Source organism: Zingiber officinale, chromosome 2A, assembly GCF_018446385.1.
Source record: "Zingiber officinale cultivar Zhangliang chromosome 2A, Zo_v1.1, whole genome shotgun sequence".
In the NCBI taxonomy this organism is placed as follows: domain Eukaryota; kingdom Viridiplantae; phylum Streptophyta; class Magnoliopsida; order Zingiberales; family Zingiberaceae; genus Zingiber; species Zingiber officinale.
Window position 1 is genome coordinate 115863707 of NC_055988.1, and position 21168 is coordinate 115884874.

Consider the following 21168-nt stretch of genomic DNA (forward strand, 5'->3'; position numbering starts at 1 on the left):
ATGGGATGCTGGATGCTGGATGCTGGATGCTGGATGCTGGATAAATGGATGTGGAGAAGATCTGGCAAGCAAGGAGTGTTGGATGCTAGGTAGAGAAAGTCCAAGAAGGATCTTGGAGAGGAAAACTCGAAATGGTGAGACTCCAAGCATGGAAGTCCAAGCTTCTGTCGGATATACTTCTAACTTGAGAACTTTGAATTACGCTGGGACAAGGATAGTTTTGGAGCTAAACGTACTTAACCTGTAGATGGGTTGAGTCAGATGCCTTAGTCGACTGTTGCTTAGGATTATGCAAACTTTAAATTTGAACAAATCCGATGAGATGATTGTGTGGACTATTGGAGTCGACGGATCAATACCATGAATGATCGTTAAGGATTGTGGTTAACATGCAATTGATTGTTGTGCATATACAGTTGACTGATGGAATACACAATATGTTTGAATTTGTGGTTTACTAACAAATTTCAGAAAGAAACATAATGATGAATAGACGATGTAGTTGACTATTAAATTCCTGAATGGAACAGAAGCTTGAACAATATGAATTTCGGAAGGTAGCAGAAGGTTGAATAATCGACTGTGGAAGTTGACTCATCAACAATATAGTCTATTTTAGGAGCACACAGTCGAGTAGAAGGTGATTGCGAAGACTTCGACATACCATAAATCAACTAGATGCAACACAATCAAAGTGATCAGTCAATTGATAGTAAAAGTTATAAAGGTGTTGCAACATTCGAGCACGAATGAACACAAGCGTGAAGAAAAGCTCTTCTGAAAGATCTCTGCTGCATTGCTCTGTTGTTCTCTATGCTAAAGATCTTCGCAAGAGTGTTCTTGATTTGCATGCAAGACTTTGTATTCTTCCTCTGATATGCAATTAGGAAGGAATTGTGCCTTACAGATCCAGAGGATCTTGATCTTACTTTAGCAAATGTCTCTAAAGTATACTTACGTTTTATCAATCTTTTGTAGCATGCTGAATCCCTAAGTTTTCCTATGTTCTAAATTTCAAATTGTCTATTCTAAATCTCATTAGTAAATTTGAATAGGGCAATAATAATTAGATAGACAATTAGAATATAAAAATGCCAAACAAACATAAAAGACATTATCAAGCAGGTAAATTGTTTGCGATTAATTTTTCTTCTGATAAGGGTATAATCTAAATCTTAAAGAATTTATTCCTAATGTTCCCCTAATGCTAAATTAATTTATAGAAACAAGCAAGAACATATGCTGCAATTTTTAATCTCCTCCCTATTTCATAATTAAGCAATCTGTAAATAATTTCCTCTTTTTTTGTAATTATCTAATATCATTCATGTTATATATATATATAATGGCCTCTTTGTCCGCTCGCTCAGGCTCCTCCTCTTTAGAAAGCTTGGATCGTCCTTTTGATTCGCGAGATCTAGTGTCCTGAGATGTAACACCGATTAGAGTTGGGCCTGGCTTACTAGAACGACCCCTCCGATGCTCAAGTGAGTCACCGGGAAGGGGAAAGAAAACAAAGTAAAGAAGAAGAGGAGAGGAGCTTGGTGGAGAAGAGATGGCTCCGCTTGCGAGAAGAAAAAGACCAACGTACCTAGAACCTACCATCTGTGTTGCTTATATAGTTGTTAGAAGGGAATCTCTACGTCACCTGCTTTCTCGTCTTTCTACTTCTTCTCGCTTGAGTCAGTGAAGACGAGGTTTCTGATGATCCGTTATTGTTTTTCCAATCCTTGATTGCCACATGGGGCGAAAAAGGGCTCAAGGGAATCGCTTCTGAGACCCATTACTCATCTCTCCATTCATTGGTTGCCACGTACTAAGAAGAAGGAATCAAGGGAACCGCTTCTGACATCCATTACTTGTCTCTCCATTCTTTGATTGCCACGTAATGTGAAGAATGCCTCAAGGGAACTATTTCTGATATCCATTACTCACTTTTCCCCTTGTTGATTGCCACTTGTTAATTACCAGAAGCTTCACCACACTTGATATATGGCAAAGGATTTATTTTACTAAGTGAAGCGGTCCTCAATGATCAGAAGAACTTAATAATATTACTCTGCATAACTTTGGTTATATTGCTCTATAGAACTCAATGATGTCGCTTAGTTGACTTTAGCGTCATTGCTCGACGGACCTCGATGATATTACTATGTGGAGTTTGGTATTATTGCTCTGTGGACCTTGATGTTTGGATATAGAAGTTTGGCTCATGAGTTATTATTAGGAGGGTAAGAGCTTTTGTGAGTTCCTATTGGATTGTTGCATTTCTAATATTTAAGTTCTATGCTCTTATTATGCCTATTAAACTTTTGTAATGTTAATCTTTTCTTTGGTATATGTAATGTTTATTATACCTCCTTGTTTTGTAAATTTTGAATTTTTCCAATATGCTAAAATTTACAGCTTGTAACTTTAGAAATGCACATTTTCTCACCTTACATGTTCGTTTACAAACTATATTTTGGTTGTGTTCATCATATGGTTTCCATCATACTTGTCTCATCTTTGCTACATTGAATATTAGGCACCCTACTAGTATACACAATGAATATGACACATGATTTTTCTCTATATAATAACCTGAACTTAAATGACTAATAAACTGTGTTACTCAAATTTGGGTATAAGTATACAAGACAAACATTGATCCAAGTTTCAGAGAACCATTTCTATAATTTTTTATTAGGACTGGTAGTGTGAGTATTAGTATCTAATGCCATATAGAAGGGCTAACTAAAGAGTCCAAGTATTAGGGCTGATAAATACAAGTTTTTGCATAAAATTATATGGTAAATAATTGTGTAGCTATAATGTAAATGAAATTTTATTATTCATTCATTGACTTGTTTATTCATTAGTGATCGTGTGTTCTCTTACTCATTATGCCAAATCCAACTATTTTTGTTTATAAATTTTTTCAACTCCTTGTTGCAAAGTGCCATTTAGATATTAAAATTTCATCCACTACCATGTAAAACTTGTCCAGCAGACAAACATGGAGAGAAGGAGATTTGCTTAACATTCAATAACTTTTTAAATTTATTTATGAAAATAACTTTTTAAACTTGTCCAGCATTTGAGTATCTGTTTTAATCTTTATTGTCATTGTTTGTTTGTTCTGTTATTGCTATTCAAATAAAAGCCTATGTAATAGGTAAAGATAGGTTTCCTTACGAACTGAACTCTGTTATTGTTTACAGAGGACAATTGTTAACCGACCACTTGCTGGAACAGTTAGAAGAGGTAAAACAGAGGAGGAGGACAAATGGCTTGAACAGCAGTTACTAAATGATGAAAAACAATGCGCTGAGCACATTATGCTTGTAGATTTGGGACGGAATGATGTTGGAAGGGTCTGTCATCATCCTCTATTTGTGCTTCTTAAATTATTTTCCTTCTTATTTTTCTTGTGCCAGAAACTAAAATCTTATTCTTTTTTTTTTACAAAAGCTTGTGTGAACTTTATAGAATCTCATGTTTCTTGTGAAGTTGAATTGTAAAGTTTCAACTAGATAGTACAAGACTTGATGCCTCATTTGCTTTGATGACAAATTTGATTAATTCAATTATTTTGCGAACTTTATAGAATCTTATATGCTTACTTTCACCGGTTAATTTGGTGGTTATCCAACCATGCCACCATTATCAAACTTGCAATATCTTCAACTTTGATATTCAATTGGTTCCTTAGTAAATTGATACAGAGGTGAGAGAGCTTTCAAATGCTAGAATAATATGAAAATCTATATTACTAAATGGTAGATGAATGATATAAAGAGTAATGTCCATATGTGTTGACTATGAATTCTTATTCATCCCCTATTTTATTCAAACTTGAATACAAATATTTGATAAGAGTGATAATTTGTCTAACACATTATTTTCTAAATTTGGGAACATGGGAAAGGGCATCTAAATTTCCTACTTGGAATGCCTGTGATAGTGTTGTGTTTTCTCAACATGTGCATGATGAATAGTCTTGCAATAAAGTTTGTAAATTTGTTAAGAAGCTAATGAATTCTGACATTGTTCAAGTATTTTTCAGTATAGTCTTTCATCAGCCTCTTTTCCCATTCTGGAATTGTTTAATTGCCTGAATTACATTATTCCTCATTTTTCATTCAGGTGTCAAAAGCTGGTTCAGTGAAGGTGGAGAAACTTATGAATGTTGAGAGATATTCACATGTGATGCACATTAGCTCTACGGTAAGATGATCTTCAAATTAAATGTGTTTTGAGGCAGATTTAACCTTCCAATTTTATTTTATTGGAGAAAATAGCACAACAATCATTAGCCAAGTTTTATGCAGTTAGCTTTTTGGACTTGGAAGGTCTTCATTTACCTGACATGATTTGGTCATATGCTACGCTTTCTTTTGACACAACTTTTCCCTTCTTCACTCTCATGTTGTCAATATTTCTTTAAAGGTGCACATGAAATGAAGTTACATGGTGTCACACCTAGAATTCAGATCATAAGAGGAAGCTCTTCTCACTTGGGACACTTTCACTACCTTCAATCCACATCATATATATATATAGAAATATTCTATCTCATCCAGGAAACAACATTAGTTGTGAATAACTTTATATTATAATAGAACAAAATAATTGTATGTTGATGCATGAAACAATGTACTTTGAACAACAATAACTAAGTCTTATTCCACTTGGTGGGATCAGATATTTACGTCATGGGATTCTATCCCTTATTATATCATTATTTATATTTAAATAAATTTTATTTTATTTTATTATTGCTAACCAAGTCTTTTTTTGATATTCCTTTTTCTCGTTTGATTTGCATATTTATCATAGTTTCACATCGCCTACTGGAGTATTTGTTGATCGTCTAAGTATATGTTCGCATCATCTTAAATGTATTTCTCGAAGTTTTTTCTCAATAAGTGCAACTCTGACTATCTCTCTAATATTTACATTTCTTATATTGTTCATCCTTGTATGTTCACACATCCACCGTAACATAACATCCTTATCTCTACAACTTTCATTTATGCTCATGCGCTCGAGTCATTATTCAACATTTAGCTCTATACAACATAGCAGGTATAATCGTTGTTTTATAAACTTTCCTTTAAATCTTATAGCTACTTTACGATCACAAAGAATATTTAACGCTCTCCTCTATTTCAATCATTAATAATATAAGACATCTCTCCATCCTTTTGTAAAAATAATCCTTAGTACTTAAAGCTCTTAGTTACAAACAACTTGTCATCTTCTATTTTAACAATTGTCTCGTTATGTCTAATATTGTTAAACTTAAATTTCATATATTTTATCTTTACTAAAGCCTAGAATCTTTCACTTCTAGCGTTTTCCGACAAGATTCGAGTTTAACATTTACTCTTTCATATATTTCATCTATCAAAATAATAGCATCTGCAAACAACATGCACCACGATATTGTATATTGAATGTGTCTAGTGAGTTTGTCCATAATTAGTGTAAAAAGATACGGGCTTTGAGTTGCTTCTTTGATGTAACCCAATATCTATGGGAAACGCTTTGGTTGATCCGCCTGAAGTCTTCATTCTTATCATTACATCCTTATATATATCTTTAATTAATTCAATATAGTTATACTAACATCTATGTTTTCTAGAATTCTTCATATAATTTTGTTTGGGACTCATTATAAACTTTTTCTAGGTTAATGAATTACATATGTAAGTTTTGCTTCTGTTCCCGATACATGAGAAGATATATAGCTTCTATTTTCCACCTTCTAAATATAAATCCAAATTGATTTTTGGTCATTGGGGTCTCCTTCTTTAGTTTTTTTTCTATTACTTTTTTTAAAAGTTTCATGGTATGACTCATTAGTTTAATACCTTATAGTTTGCATAATTTTATACATCTCATTTATTCTTATATAAATGAACTAAATTACTTGCTCTTCACTAATCACATATTTTTTTCGTTTTTAATATTAGGTTGAGTAACTTTGTAAGTCCTTCAATACTATATTTCTCTAGGCACTTTCATACCTCTATCCATGTACTTTTCAATTTTGTGTCACATTTAAAGTTTGTTTTACTTTTAAAATTTAAATTCTATGATAACAATTTAAATTTTTATACTCATTTGGTTTACTTAAATTACCAAGTTCAGTTGGTCTCCTAAACTTTTATCCCATCACTCTTTTATTTCCTCATCATTTAATAGCACTCTATTGCATTATCTTTAATACATCTTATTTGGATAAAATTTGTCTTCGTAGTTATTGTGTAAATGTCTCTTTCCCTTTCTTTTGTATCTAATTTTCGATATAAGCATTCAAAATTTTCATTCTTGGCTTCATTCATTGCTTTCTTGGCCTTTTTCTTGGCTACCGTATACTTTTTGAAGTTTTTCTTGTTTTTACAAGTGTATACTAGCTTATAGACAGGTCGTTTTTTCTTTACTTTTTCCTGTACTTTTTCATTCCACCATTAAGAGTCTTTATTTGGTTATGCACGTCCCTTTGACTTATCGAGTAAACTCTTGGCTACTATTTTCAACTTTAATATCGTCTTATCTTACATTATATTCGAGTCGCCGTGTATTTCTCCTAATACTTGTACTCTTATTCTCTCTTTAAATATATTTTGTTTCTTATCCTTTAACTTCTACCCCTTAATTCTAAGAGTCGTGCACATTTTTTTTATATTGATATTATTCTTGATGCGTATATCCAAATACTACTAATCTATATTAGGTAGCAAGTTCTTTCTAGGGTTGACCTTAGATTTTTTATAAATCTTTCTATCCTTTTTCCTAACTATAAGAAAGTCAATTTGCAATTTATTATTTCCTCTTTTGAATGTGACCATGTTCTCTTCTTTTTTTTTTTGAAAAAACGTAGTAGCTAGTATAAAATTATATGTTATCACAAAATCCAATATAGTTTTGTCTTCTTCATTTCGTATTCCAAACACAACTCCCATGCACCCTATCATATTCCTCATTTTTCACTCCTACATACCCATTTAGATTTCCTTTCATTAACATAATTTTGTTTGGCGGAATATTTTGTAATACCTATTTAAGTCATCCCAAAATATAGCTTTAGTGTATTCATCTAATCTGCATATATGCTAATACATTAATAGTTTCTTTCGCTACCACTGTCTTAAGAGTTATAATTTTATCCTCTTTCTAACTACTACTATTTCATCCTTTAGCGAACTATTTATAATAATTCCTACTCCATTTCTTGTTTTCTCTTTCCTATGTATCATAATTTAAAACTCAAATTCTCTATCATCTGTCTTCTTTTACCCATTTGTCTCTTCTACTGAAATTCTCTACTGCTTTAGAGCATTCCAAGTCTTAGACAATTAATCTTTCTATAATATTTGTTCTTATTTAACATATGATGTGACAACTTTTACATATTTAATATTACACTCAAATTCTCATGGAAATGTAGTGGTTTTTGCTGAGATGTTACAATTGGACCATATAACGTGTTCCTTCTAGGGTATTACCTACATTAACATAATAGTTTGATGAGTTCATTAATTAAACATTTTCTTGAAAGTCAACGCTGCCCGATAACTTAATGCACTGGGACCAATATCGGGGGTTTGAAACAATGTAGTTTCATGAGTGCAAATAAAATAATATTCCAGCAACATCATTGTGAAGAGAATTAAATAAATATAAAGTCAACTACCTGCGAAAGCTACCTAGAACACTCCAAACAACTTTATAGCATAGCTCAACTCTCAAGTCCTCCATGTTTGGTCCTAATAGATAAAATTAAATTAAGACCAATCGAATGGATTCAATTCTATAATAATATTCTTTAAACAATGAGGATATGTCTTACCTCTAGGAGTCTCACATAATGCCTTGCACACTAAACAGGACAATGATAAATTGTTGTTCACAAGCTCAACAATTGATAATCCCAGTTAGCCTTATTGACTATCCCTGGGAGTGACTGGCACGGCCCGGCCCCACAGAAGTTTCCCACCGGCCACTAGGATAAATCGGGAAGCGCATACGGCGGCCAGTCTAGAAGCCCAGCATCCTTTGATTGCGCCTCCCATTTGGAGGAAAAATTCCTGCAAATACGCTATAGTTGGGGTTCGAACCGCAGGTGCCTGGGTGACAACCTAGATGTCCTACCATGGCACCATAACCCCGGGGACACATGGTTGGAAAGAACAACATGACATGCGACCGGTTGAAAGGGTGTGGCACAACATATGGCTATATGGAGTTGCACAACAAAAGGCTTGACTATGTGACATGATGTGCGGTTGCAAGAGAAAGGTGGTACATCTACTCCGAAGAGAACAATGAGAAGGGAAAAGGGGTGTAATGCAAAGATGGGGAGGGGCAATGGCCAACACAAGGAAGGAGGAGCAACACAAGCAGGGAGGAGGGGGCAACTAGGTTATCAATTCCCCTCTAGTATATAAACAAAATCTCATGTCTCAACTAAACAACCCAATTTCTGCGACACCACAGCCCAAAGTGATCGATTGGATATCCTTCAAATCTGATTTAAATCCATTTAATCTTGATTCAAATCTAAACTCAATTCCTTCTCTGTTAATTCAAAATTGGCCATTTTTTTGCCCCAATAAGGTTCCCAACACGAATTATATAATAAAGAATTACTTGGAAAATTTTCCAATAAATCGTTTTTGAATTCAAGAAATAAAAGCAAAATTTGGCACACTTGACACATGGTTTGTTCAACTATGAAAATTCTTTATGTTTGTCATTTGTTTTTACTTCTAATAATATGATATTAAAGCAAGCATATGTGAACTAGTTTCTAAATGTTGGAACAACTAGGGGTGTCATCTTATACAACCAGAAAACCCATGCTGACTAAAACTGTGGAAAGAATTGATGTCTCCAGTTGTATTACATTCATAACTGGAATACCCATTATATATAAAATTACAATAGAAAAGAGAATAGGAAACTAATTATTTTGTACATACAAAATTAATATTTTTTTAATTATATCCTTGATTTCCTATTCTGTGCTCGCAGCTGTTACGACACAGCTGTTTATTCTATACAAGCCGTGAGTTGTTCACAGTTGTTCAACACTTTCCCTCAAGCTAAGGAATAGATGTTTTCCATTCCCAGCTTGCTATAAGATCATGAAATCTAGAATTGTTCAACCCCTTTTTTAGCACATCAGTCAATTGTAGTTTTGTAGGGACATATGACATACACTAATCCTTTCTCTAATTTTTCCTTGATGAAATATCTATCTATTTCAATATGCATAGTCCCGATCATGTTGAATAGGATTATGAGCAGTATTGATAGTTGACTTATTGTCACAATAAAGTTCATGGGGCATTCCCATTTAATTTTCAAATCATATAGTTCACATAATCTTTGAGCAATGACCCTAAATTATAATTCTGCAGATGATATTGCCATCACATTTTACTTCTTACTTCTCCATGTCATCAGATTACCACCAAGGAAAGTACAATATCCTATAGTTGATCTTCTATCCACTAAAGAACCTGCATAGTCTGCATTTGTGTCAGCTTCTAAAGCTAGCGTCTCATTTTTCTTGAACAAATTCCCTTTCACGAGGTGCCTTTCAAGTAATGTAATACTCGGTAAACAGCTTGAAAGTGAGATTCTCTTGGATCATAGATGAATTGGCTGATTACACTCACAGCATATGCTATGTCGTGACGAGTGTGAGCAAGGTATATAAGCTTACCAACCAACCTCTGATACATCCTTTTGTCCTTCTTCTTTAGCTTCTCCTATCTTGTGATTTGGATCCATTAGACTAGAAATCAGCTTGCACCCAATCTTCCTTGCTACGAGATCAGCCACATACTTCTGCTGTGAAATAAAAATTTCTTTGGTAGAGTATACTACCTGAATACCAAGGAAGTACTTCAATTTGCCAGTTCCTTTATTTCAATCTCCTCTATAAATTTTTTCTTTAGATCATGTTTTTCCTTTTCATCATTTCCAGTTACAATGATATCATCTACATAGACTAGAAGAGTCGTCACCTTCCTTATAGTTGAGTACTTAAACGAAGAGAGTATGGTCCCTTTGGCTTTGGTTATACCTAGATTTCTTCATGACTCTTGCAAATCTTCTAAACCATGTCCTAAGAGATTGTTTAAAACCATAAAGAGCCTTCCTCAATTTACATACTCTATTACCACTATTTCCTACAAATCCTGGTGGGAGGTTCATATAAATTTCATCTAAATCTCTATGGAGAAATACATTCTTCACATCATACTGTAGGAGTTGCCAGTTGAAGTGTGCAACCAAAGATAGTAGATAATATTCATTTTTGTAACTGAGTAAAAGTCTCCTGATAATCTACCTCATAAGTCTGAGTATAACCTTTGCAACCTAGCTTTATATCCCTCAAGAGATCCATCTACTTTGTAATTTAGTGTAAAAAACCACTTACAATCAATAATGTTCTTCTCCTTTGGCTTCTCAACAACTTCCCATGTCTTATTGTTTTCTAATGCATCCATTTCCTGCCTCATGGCATCCCTCCATTCCCTTTTTGACAATGCCTTAGAAACAACATTGGGAATAGTCATGGTATTTCGACTCACAATGAAACTTTTATGAGCTGGTGATAGATGTTAAGAAAAACATAGTGAGATAAAGGGTAGAGAGGGTGTTTGGTGCACTCTCTAGTACATTTTCTAACAGCAATGGGAAGGTCAAGGCTAGCAGTTAGGTTAGTGGATGATTCAATAGGTTATAAAGGTGGGTTAGATCTTACCATGATCCTAGGTTGGAGGTTTGTGGTTGAGGTTCTTGGACTTGTATCGCTTCTAGAGCGGCCTTTCTCCTTAAATACTCCTGATGAATACTTGGAGTATCACAAGAAACACTAGATGGAAAAGAAGATGGAGGTGACTCACTAGATGGAATAAGAATAGAAGGTGATTCAATACGGACTTGAGTAGGAGAATCAAGAGTGTTAATGGGTTCAAATGACTCAAGTGCTATCTTCTGTCACTAAAATCTCCCACTGAGGATAGGACAGAAGAATGTGGTATGTTCAAAGAAGGTAACATCGGCTGAGATGTAAAATTTTTGACATGAAGGGTGGTAACACTTATACCCTTTTTGAATGGACGAGTATTCAAGGAAGGCACATTTGATGGCATGAGGGTCTAGTTTACCTCGTAGTGGATCATGAATATGGACAAAAGCAGTGGACCCAAAAATCCTAGGGATAAGTCCATTTATAGTTTGGAAATGAGGATAAAAATCGTTGAGGAGTTGCATGAGACTTTTGTTATCTAAGACATGTGATGGAAGTCTCTTTATCATGTATGTGGCATTAAAGATAGTCTCTCCCCAATAGGATTTAGGGGCATTGTTGTGGAAAAGAATAACACAAGTAGTGTTGAGTAAACGACCATTTTTCTTTTCTGCTATTCCATTCCGTTAGGGTGTATGAATACATGATGAATCATGAATGATCCCCTGAGATTGGGAATAGGAGGACAAGGTTTGGTTGAAGTGATCTCTAGCATTATCGGTCCTAAAGCCTTTGATTTTCACACCAAATTGATTTTGAATCATTGAGTGGAAATTAGGAATAATAATGCTGATATCAGATTTTTGTCTGAGAAGCAATCATGTAACCTAATTGCAATCATCAATTAAGGAGACAAACGAGCCCCAGAAACATTGGGAATATTAGAAAAACGCCATATGTCACTATGAAATAAATGAAAGACGGTAGAATTTCTTTTATTGCTAATAGGAAGGGGTACATGAGAATGTTTTGCCAATTCGCAAACATCACACTCAAATTCAAAAACATCGAATCCTTGAAAAAGATGAGGAAACATAACCTTTAAAACTTTGAAAGAGGGATGACCAAGATATTTGTGATACAATCAAATGTTATCTTTATTGGAAGAACTGTGAAAGGACAAAGACAAATTATTCTTCTTAGTGGATTCAAGATAGTAAAGGTCACTATGTTCCTTAGCAAGTCCAATCCTCCTCTCGAGTCTTGATCTTGAAAAACACAATAACAAGGGGGAAAAAATGGCATGACAGTGAAATTCAGTAGTTAATTTTTGAACAGAAACAAAGTTGGTAGACAATGTTGATATATGGAGGGTGTTTTTAAGGATAAGACTAGGGGTAAGATAAACATTTCCAAAACAAGCAATAGTTGCTAAAGATCCATTGGCTACTACAATTTTTCTATACTGAGTAGGGGTTATAAGTGTGGAAATTTTTGAGAATTGGGAGTCGTGGAATGTGGCACAGGAGTCTATTATCCATGAGTTATCAAAAAAACTATGAGGTATTCATACAAAAAAGAGAGTGAGCAAATACTGTGAGAATCAAAGAGCATGCGCTAGACGGTTTATCAAGAGAACTCACAATTCTCGAAGTTTCTCAATTTCTATATTATTTAATCCGCCTAGAAAATGTAGGAATGCAGAATCGACCATGATGAAGAAATGCAGAAGCAGAGGATATCATGTTGAAAGACTTGATGTTTCCAATTGTATTACATTCAAAATAAGAATACCCATTATGTATAAAATTACAATAGAAGAGAGAAAATGAAACTAATAGTGAATAGGGAATTAATTATTCTGTGCGTAGGAAATTAATATCTTTCTAACTACATCCCTTGATTTCCTACTCTGTGCTCATAGCTGTTATTGTTCAAAGTGCCACAATTGTTCGTCACAGCTGTTTGATAAAAACTCCACACCTTTTTGGTCAGGTTGAGTTCCAGAGTTTTATAACTACTGGATTATGGTGTGAAGTTTCAAATTTTACTCTGAAACTGGAAACAACTCCAACCTGACCTAAGTTGAATTATCCATCGTCATCATCAAGTTGTTTCTTTCCCAACTCTTTGGGTCTGGCTATGCAATCTAATCCCCTTGATTGAGTTAATTTTAAGTAAAGAATTTGTTTTAAAATCTAGATATAGATGATTATAAATAAAAAAAAATGACACTGCCGTTTATTGTTGGTGTTTGATATCTTTTCTTTTCTCCAAACACTTCGGTTTGATCTTGGTTTCTAATTCTGATTTATCGATCATTGTCTGGTTTTCAACACCCCTAATATTTACCAGGTTATTGTTTAATGGAGGTTTGAGGTAATCTCTTGTAGCTTGTTAGAAATTGAATGTGTAAACTCTTATTAGTAAATGACTTTTGCAAATTTCACCGATCCGTTGGGCAATATAGTAATTCAGAACTTTGAAGTGAAATTGATATTGCTGAATATTCTTTTTTTTTTTAAGCTTATAAAATCCCCTGGTTCTTTTAATAGCTTCCTGTTGCCCAATGCTGATATATCTGGTTTAAGATTTCTTTTTGTTTCTAGTGAAGACTATGCTCTTGCATTACTAGACTTCACAATTTTGCTTCAGTAATCCTATGACATGAGGATCATGGCTTGACCATTCTTAGTAATGTATTTTTTGTATATTTTGATTATGATATATATTTTAACAAGGATGTTAACATGTTCTTTCGTAGGTTACAGGAGAAGCACTTGCTGATCTAACTTGCTGGGATGCACTCCGTGCTGCATTACCTGTAGGAACTGTTAGTGGAGCTCCAAAGGTTATGATGAAATTTTCACTTTCTGAGTTTCACTGTATTCAACTTATCCATTGGCATGGCTAAGTCATAACGTTCTAGTCGCTGATAAGTAGGCATGGGTCAATTTCACTTTGCCACCATGTTAACATGGTTTGTGGTATTGATTGAGGCAAGATTTGTCTTGGTCAGTACCTTCGAGATTGATCGAGATAGATAGATAAATAGATAGATTGTATTTTAAAAACGTTTCTTTACTATTAGTGATAAATCAAAGTCGCAGCAGAAATAATAAAGACAAGAAAACACACAAGGACACAATTCTTTTTTACTTGGTTCATAGGCCTCTAGACTGCTACTCCAAGGCACGTAATCCGATATTGGACTACCTTAGTGGGCAAATCACTAAAGTCCTTTCAAAAAACTTTTGTCAAGGAGGGTATGATTACAAGATATAGGAAATTGTAGCACTTTTACAATTCTCCTAATAAATGAATGCAATAAATAAGATTATACCGACAACAAGAGATGGAACTTTTGCATAGGTTGTCGGAGAGCTTCTCAGCATAATAGTAGTAGAACTTGTATGATCTAAGTCCCCAGGCTTCTTTTATAGCCTTCATTTAGTCGACTGGAAACTAACCCTATCAGTCGATTGAACCCTATTAGTTGACTGAACCCTATCAGGCGACTAGCATCCGCTCCTTTCCTTGTTTGCTCCAATATGATCTGATTGATCCAGCGAATCTCTCGACTGTGCCTCTTTGGGCGACCGAACCCCATGGGTTTCCTTTACCGTGGGATCTGATCATATCCGTTTACACTTTCCATATTGGTTTGGTCGACTGATGCTCCTAATTGATTGACTAAACCTCTATTTTCTTCTTTGTTGGATCTCGACCTTATCTGTGCTTATCGCAGTATTGGCAGCCAACCGGACGGTCAACCCGGGCCTTTGTTTTTCTACAAAACAAAATTAGCACAATAGTAATAATAATAACCCTGCAAAATAGAGTTATAACAAATAATATGCATGAGTGAGTCTAACAATTAGGATTGTTCTGATCTTGACTTAAAAATCTCTGTTGCTTTTTTCAACCAGATCAACGCTTAAGATTGTTCTCAAAATAAGAACACGTCCTCACACCTTTTTGGACTTTTCTTCTCCAGATTCTTACTTTACATACTTGCAAAATATCTAGTCCACCTATTTGGACTACCTCTTGCTTACTGTCTGATCAATCTGATCCACTGAGACTTTCCTGTAACACCAAATTAGCATAATATATAAAAGCAGTAAAGTAAAATAGTATACTTCAATTTACCAAATAAGTGGGTTGTGCAGTCGACTGGAAACCTTGTTTCGGTCACACTTGCTTGGAGTTTACTCCTCTAAACTTCTCACTACCGAGGGTTCACTCCCCTAGATTTTCCCTTTGTTTGGAGTTCACTCCTCTAGGACTTCTCACTACCTAAAGTTTTTCCTTTGCTTGGAGTTCACTCCTCCAAGACTTTTCACTACCGAAGATTTACTCCCATAGGATTTTCCTCTTGTCAAACATCCAGTCACCCTTGACCTGTTTGGATTTTCCCTTTGCTAGTTATCCGGTCAACCTTGACTTCTCCCTTGACTTGGTTATTCTTGACTAGACTCTATTAAACATATTATCAAACAAATATCAAAACCCTCAAGGTCGATTGCACCAACATTTTCATGACTCATCCTTTGATTTTGTGTGCTAATCATGAGGAGATAAAACACTAAAGAAAAAAAGAAAGGAAAGAAGGGAAAAATACTAACGAAGGGTTCCGATGATAGTATGATTCTCTTCCTATTACTATCGAGTGAGTCTGTCTTTCGGTTACAAGGTGATGATTAAATATTAAAAAGAGAGCAAAGGGTACATGCACCAAGTGAAGCCCCAACATCAGCAAAGGAAGAAACACATGTATGCTTATCTTGTATCTATAATTGTTGCAGTTTCAATTGTATTAATTCAAATCCAACTCCCAAAGATATACATTGGCTTGATATAACTCTTGAAATTATAAAAATTATAAAATTAATTTCAGTAGGATGCTATAAGAACTAATGCTCGTATTTGATGCACAAAATTTATTTCAGTATTAGGATAATATAATCATTAATCAAATTGCTTATTGTTGCTATAAATTTCTAATTTGAAAGTTCATATTTTGGTGTCGAATTTGAGTTGGTGTTGGAATGTTTCAGAAGTGTCAAAGTATGCTGAGTATTAACACACTATAATGTAAGTGATGCGGAAGTGATATGTATCGCTAAAGGGGAAGCAGGTGAACAGCGTATTTGCAAATTAATGTTCTTTTTCTCTTACTAATTACTTAGAAGGGCACACACAAGTTAATTAAAATAAAAAAAAAAAACACATACAGAAATAGAGACTAGTATTTACTTGGTTCACAACCCCCAGGTTGCTACTCCAAGGCTACGCATAGAAGCATCTATCCACTATCCTTCTCTTCAGTAACCTGATGGAGGTGGAGAACCTCTCGTAACAAGTACAAAAAGAGAAAGAGGAAAGAAAACCTTGAATGCACTTAGAGCTTTTGTCATGACTGTGTTGTATCTTGCAATTGAGCTCCTCGCCTCCTTTTATCGACTCTGGTTGAGTGCTGATGCGGCACGCTCGGTCAATCGAAAAAGCTTATTTGGTCGATCGAAAACTGCTAACATGGCAAGTCGATCTAATCCACGAGACAATTTTCACTCATCCTTTTGTTAACGTGTCGCCCTTTTGGTCATCCGAATACCTTCCCATTCGACGGGAACTTGGTCAGCTTCGGATAACTGTTCTGGATCTTCTGCCAGATGTCATTCGGTCATCTGATCCTACATTCTGGTTGCCCGATCACACTTACATTGGATCTGCACTGTTGGCTTAGCTTCGACATGCCTTCCGGACGCTCGATCCCAATGTTCCGTCGACCAGTCAAACTCCAGTGATAACATGGAAGAAGATAAAGATTATCCTGTGCATAAGTCGATCGAACCGGCTAGTTCGGTATACTGAAACCATTGTTTTGGGCTTTAGGGTTGAGTCTACCCTCATACCATATACAAGTTATTCAACTCATCTCACCAGCTTACCTTGCGCAGGCTTCCTCCCGGCTTCTCGTTCCTCAGATGCTCACTCCTCATGTTGTCATTCTCGCTCCACCCGAGTACTCTTCCTTTCTCGTCCCTCGGATGCACCGAGCTTGTCGGCTCCTTCCCGTGCCATCCTTCTCGCTCACTTGCATCTTCTGCCAAAGTTTTGATGTCTCCAATGATCCTCATCCTTTCTAGTCCCTCGGGTGCCCCATACCACCCTTCGTCTTACTCCACCAGATCCTGAGCCACCGGGCTTTTATGTGTTCTCCTAAGTCCATGCACACCTAGACGCACATGAAATAAAATAAATGTAATGCCTAACTTAAACTAATTTTACAACATATTAAAACAATCATGACTCAAACCACTTAGAATGCGTTTGGTTCAAGTTATCATGCATAACCTTGATTATGTAAAATAAAAGATAACCTAATGTTATTTGGTTCAACCCTAGGTAATGCAACAAAAACTTATTTGTTTGGAGATTTTAGTATATAACATAGTTTAACATTTTATTATATTACCTTGGTTCAACCTAGACAATAAATTTTCTTATAGCATCTCTATTTTTTATTATATTAATTTGAAGAAGAAATAGTTTAACTTTCTGGAATTCTAGACATGTTATAAAGATTAGTATTATTTATTAATTTGAAGAACTCTAGGCATATTATAAGACAAATTTTATACCGTGATTAGTATGCATATTTATGATTTATATTTGAAGTTTACAAACTTGAGATGACAACTTTCCTATAAAACATTTACAAATTGCCTGTATCATAAATTTTAACATGAAGTAGATGGTGCACAAAATCACAATAGCTTAACTCAAGTTACATCACATACTAACGCAACTTTAGAATCAAAATAATTAAAGTATCAAATTGAAAGGTGAAGCCCTCCTTTTCGATAATAAAGTTCGAGTATAATCTGTCTCTGGAATTTGCTGCTCCTCCTATGATTGGGACTAAAATGCTTCCACTGAACATGAATCTGCAGACTAGGGAGCATGAATCCTCCTTCAAAATGCTCAACTCTGTTTGGTTCCAGTATAGTCAACCAAGTAACTGATGAGGTAGAAAACTTTGTAGACAATGATGCAACTTGCTTCAGTCCTAAAACAGTGTATTCAGGTTTATCTGATAAGAGCAACACCATGCAGTCTTTTATGCAGTTCATCTCTAATAGCTCCAAAGGTGACTTGTTTCTGGATTTCCCTACAAGCACATCATTTCCAGAAGTGGAATTGTGAATCCATGGAAGAAGCAACCAAATCCAAATAGATTGCTAGCTGCAAGTGTAGTTGGCATTCTTGACATGCTGACTTTGCATTTCAGCAACAAAGTCCGAAATCAATAAGCCTTGTGTAATGAAATCACTAGTTTCCCTTTGAACATAACTGAAGAAAATTTCAGGAACGATGGTTGCTAGTCTTTTTTAATCCTCTCTTGGTTTCCCTAAAAAAACAGCAAGGCAAGTCAAGTCAGTTGATGGTTGCTGATTATGCACTCAAGGCAGCTTCAGTTATTAGATATTGTAGAGCATCAGTTGTAGAAATCAGAATTAAAAAAAAGGTTCTTTCATACTCCTTGGAATGGTGTCCGAGACTTTGTTTGCACCATTGAAGGTCCACTTCCCTCCAGGTTGCTGCTATAAATGGTCTCATCTGTCCCTAGTTCACTGGTTGCTGAAAACATCTGTTTCCAGCACAGTAATCTGATTTCTGAAACTTCACATCTGAACTGCAGAGCAAAAATTGAGAAGCCTGCAATTCTCCACACTAATCTGTCATGACTCCTCCGTTGTCCCTGTTTCCTCAGCCTTATTAAACACATATGCGTGTGATAGTTCCTTTCCTTCATGCTGCCCGGCCACTAATGGCTTGATACTCTGCTGCTGGCAAATGAGAGCTGATAGGCTTCCATTTTCCAGCACTTGCTGCATCTGTGTTGTGGCTTGCAGATATTGATTTGTTGAACCACCCGAGATACACATCGAGTCTAGAAGATCTTAAAAGTGCAGATGACATAATTGAAGCCACTGTGGAATCCGAAGTAAAAAAAATAAGTAGCTGTTTTCGGAACTTGACAGGATTTCAAAAGTTTCTGCAATTTTAGCTTCTAATACTAGTTCTATATCCATTGCTCACCTTGCTTCTTCAACTAGTCGGCCAGCATAGGTGATAGGCATGCACTTCATGAATTCCCCTTCCGTCGCGAGTGGGAAACACCTTCGCGAGTGGGGAACACCGCTAGGTTCTTTGCGAGCGGGGAACGTCACTAGGAATGCCAAGGTTCTTCACGAGTTGGGAACGCTGCTGGGGTTTGGTTATGTTAGGGCGGATTGAGATTTGATAAATTTTTAGAGGTATTTTTGTCTCAAAGGGCAAATGTTGGAGGATAATTTTGGAAAAAAAATTTGTTAACCTTGGAATCAAGTAAAACATCACTTTTCCGAGGGAATAGCATTCCGGGTTGCATGCCTCTATTACTGACGTGTCAGACATGCATCATGACTAGGGAATTGCTCATTATCTAAACCAAATAAGGTTTTTGTTGATAACTTTAGTTAGATACCAAGGTTATCAATAACAACCTTGAACCAAGCGCACCCTTGGGGTCTAGAGATATCCCCTTAACCACTCGGGGTACTAACATATGATACCAAAATTACAGTGCTCCAATGGGAGATCAATTCTTAGAATACTGTCCCAAACTTTCTATTATTTTATTGAGACTTTGTAAAGACTCCTGCTAAGTTCTAGTCCAGTCAATGCTTTTTATGCCTTTGTATCTTGATTCTGTTTTTATAGAATTTTCTGTATTTTGTATTTCCTTGCATACAAGTCACACAACCAATGTGTGTCCGTTGTCTAAAGTAAATGAAATCAAACCGTTCTTCTCGTCGCTCTCATTTGTATAGCTGTAGGTATCCTCCATGTGACTAGAAAGAAAAGGTTGATTATGGTTTCTATTATTCTAGTTCGCATGTGATTGTGCAAGCATGATATTGTTTGCCTCATACCACTCGAATAATTCACATCAAAGTGTCATCTAACTGGCACATACCTTCTTGTTTCTGCATTGTCTAAAACACTTTTCATTTTTTGCATTAGGTGAAAGCCATGGAGTTAATTGATCAAATGGAAGCTACCCGACGAGGGCCTTACAGTGGTGGTTTTGGAGGAGTGTCATTTACGGGTGACATGGACATTGCAATTGCTTTACGAACCATAGTGTTTCCAACTGGGAGCCGCTACAACACCATGTTCTCATATAAGGACATGCAGAGACGCCAAGAATGGGTTGCTCATCTTCAAGCTGGAGCTGGCATTGTGGCAGACAGCAATCCTGATGAAGAGCAGAAAGAGTGTGAGAACAAGGCGGCAGGACTTGCTCGGGCTATAGACCTTGCAGAATCAACATTTGTGTAAGGATGAAACTTGTTTCACTAGTCTTTGGTGTATCCGAGATTTGGCATTCCAGCATTAAGTTTATTTTTGCTTGTGAGTCTAGCATCTCTGGTAATCCAAGATCACTCATCAGTTTTTATTGCTTTTTTTAAAACCCTAAAATGTTGGGCATTGCAATTGCTGACAAATTAAATTGGTTGAGATTTGTGCTATAGTTGGTGTATATGAGATGATTTACTTTCTCTAATGATTATTTTATGGTTTTCAAGCTCAGTTGTCTATAGTTTATGCAGAGCTTCAATAATGCATCCTTATTTTTAACAAAATATGACCAATATGGGATACAATAAAACAATAAATCTTTTGTTTAATAACTCTTGCAACTACTTTCATCTCCTCTAAGCCTCATTCTACAAAGGACCTTGGATATAGGAGCTATGCCCAGCTCCAAATTCAATACTAAACTCAATCTAGCTTACCAATGGTGACCTAAGAACTGGAGGGATAAAATGAAAGAATGTAGATTGGCCTAGAAATTATAAAAAAAAAAAAAATCAATACCTAAATTTTATAGTTCACTGAGGTATCATTTTCTAACAACCAATCTATACCCAACAGTGTTGTTGAATTAAACATATCTATAAGTTTTTTTCCCCAGTCTTATTTTAACACACTCCATGATAGAGTCATAATAGACAGATTGAAAGACGGAGGCATATGCCTAATTTAGAAATAAAGATAAAGAATGTGTGATATATGCCAATAGGCCTATAAACAAGTCGAGTCAAGCCGAGCTTTAGAGTGTTCAAGTTTGTTTGATAAGATAATTGAGTCGAGCCAAGTTTAAAATGAACCAAACCTTTAAAATGATTGTTCAAGCTTGGGTTAGTTTATTTTTTATGAGCTTGAGTTTGTTTGGAGCTTGGCTTGAGTTTGATTCGAGCTTGGTTCGTTTAGATGTTATCGAATTCTCAATTTAAGCTTGTATGAAACTTTACTTGTTTGATTTGTTATTGAGCTTAATAATTCAAACTTATTTA

General features: G+C 35.4%; 1 protein-coding gene across 1 annotated transcript in view; it reads left to right on the plus strand.

The window, feature by feature from the left end:
* Nucleotides 1–20401, plus strand: part of LOC122042001 (anthranilate synthase alpha subunit 1, chloroplastic-like) — a 42502-nt gene extending 22101 nt beyond the window's left edge. The window contains exons 8-11 of the mRNA XM_042601906.1: nucleotides 3204–3356; nucleotides 4129–4209; nucleotides 13521–13607; nucleotides 19832–20401. Of these exons, the coding sequence (XP_042457840.1) occupies nucleotides 3204–3356; nucleotides 4129–4209; nucleotides 13521–13607; nucleotides 19832–20149 (639 nt within the window). The 3' untranslated portion in view covers nucleotides 20150–20401. The remainder of the gene's footprint in view (nucleotides 1–3203; nucleotides 3357–4128; nucleotides 4210–13520; nucleotides 13608–19831) is intronic.
* Nucleotides 20402–21168: the final 767 nt, after the last annotated feature.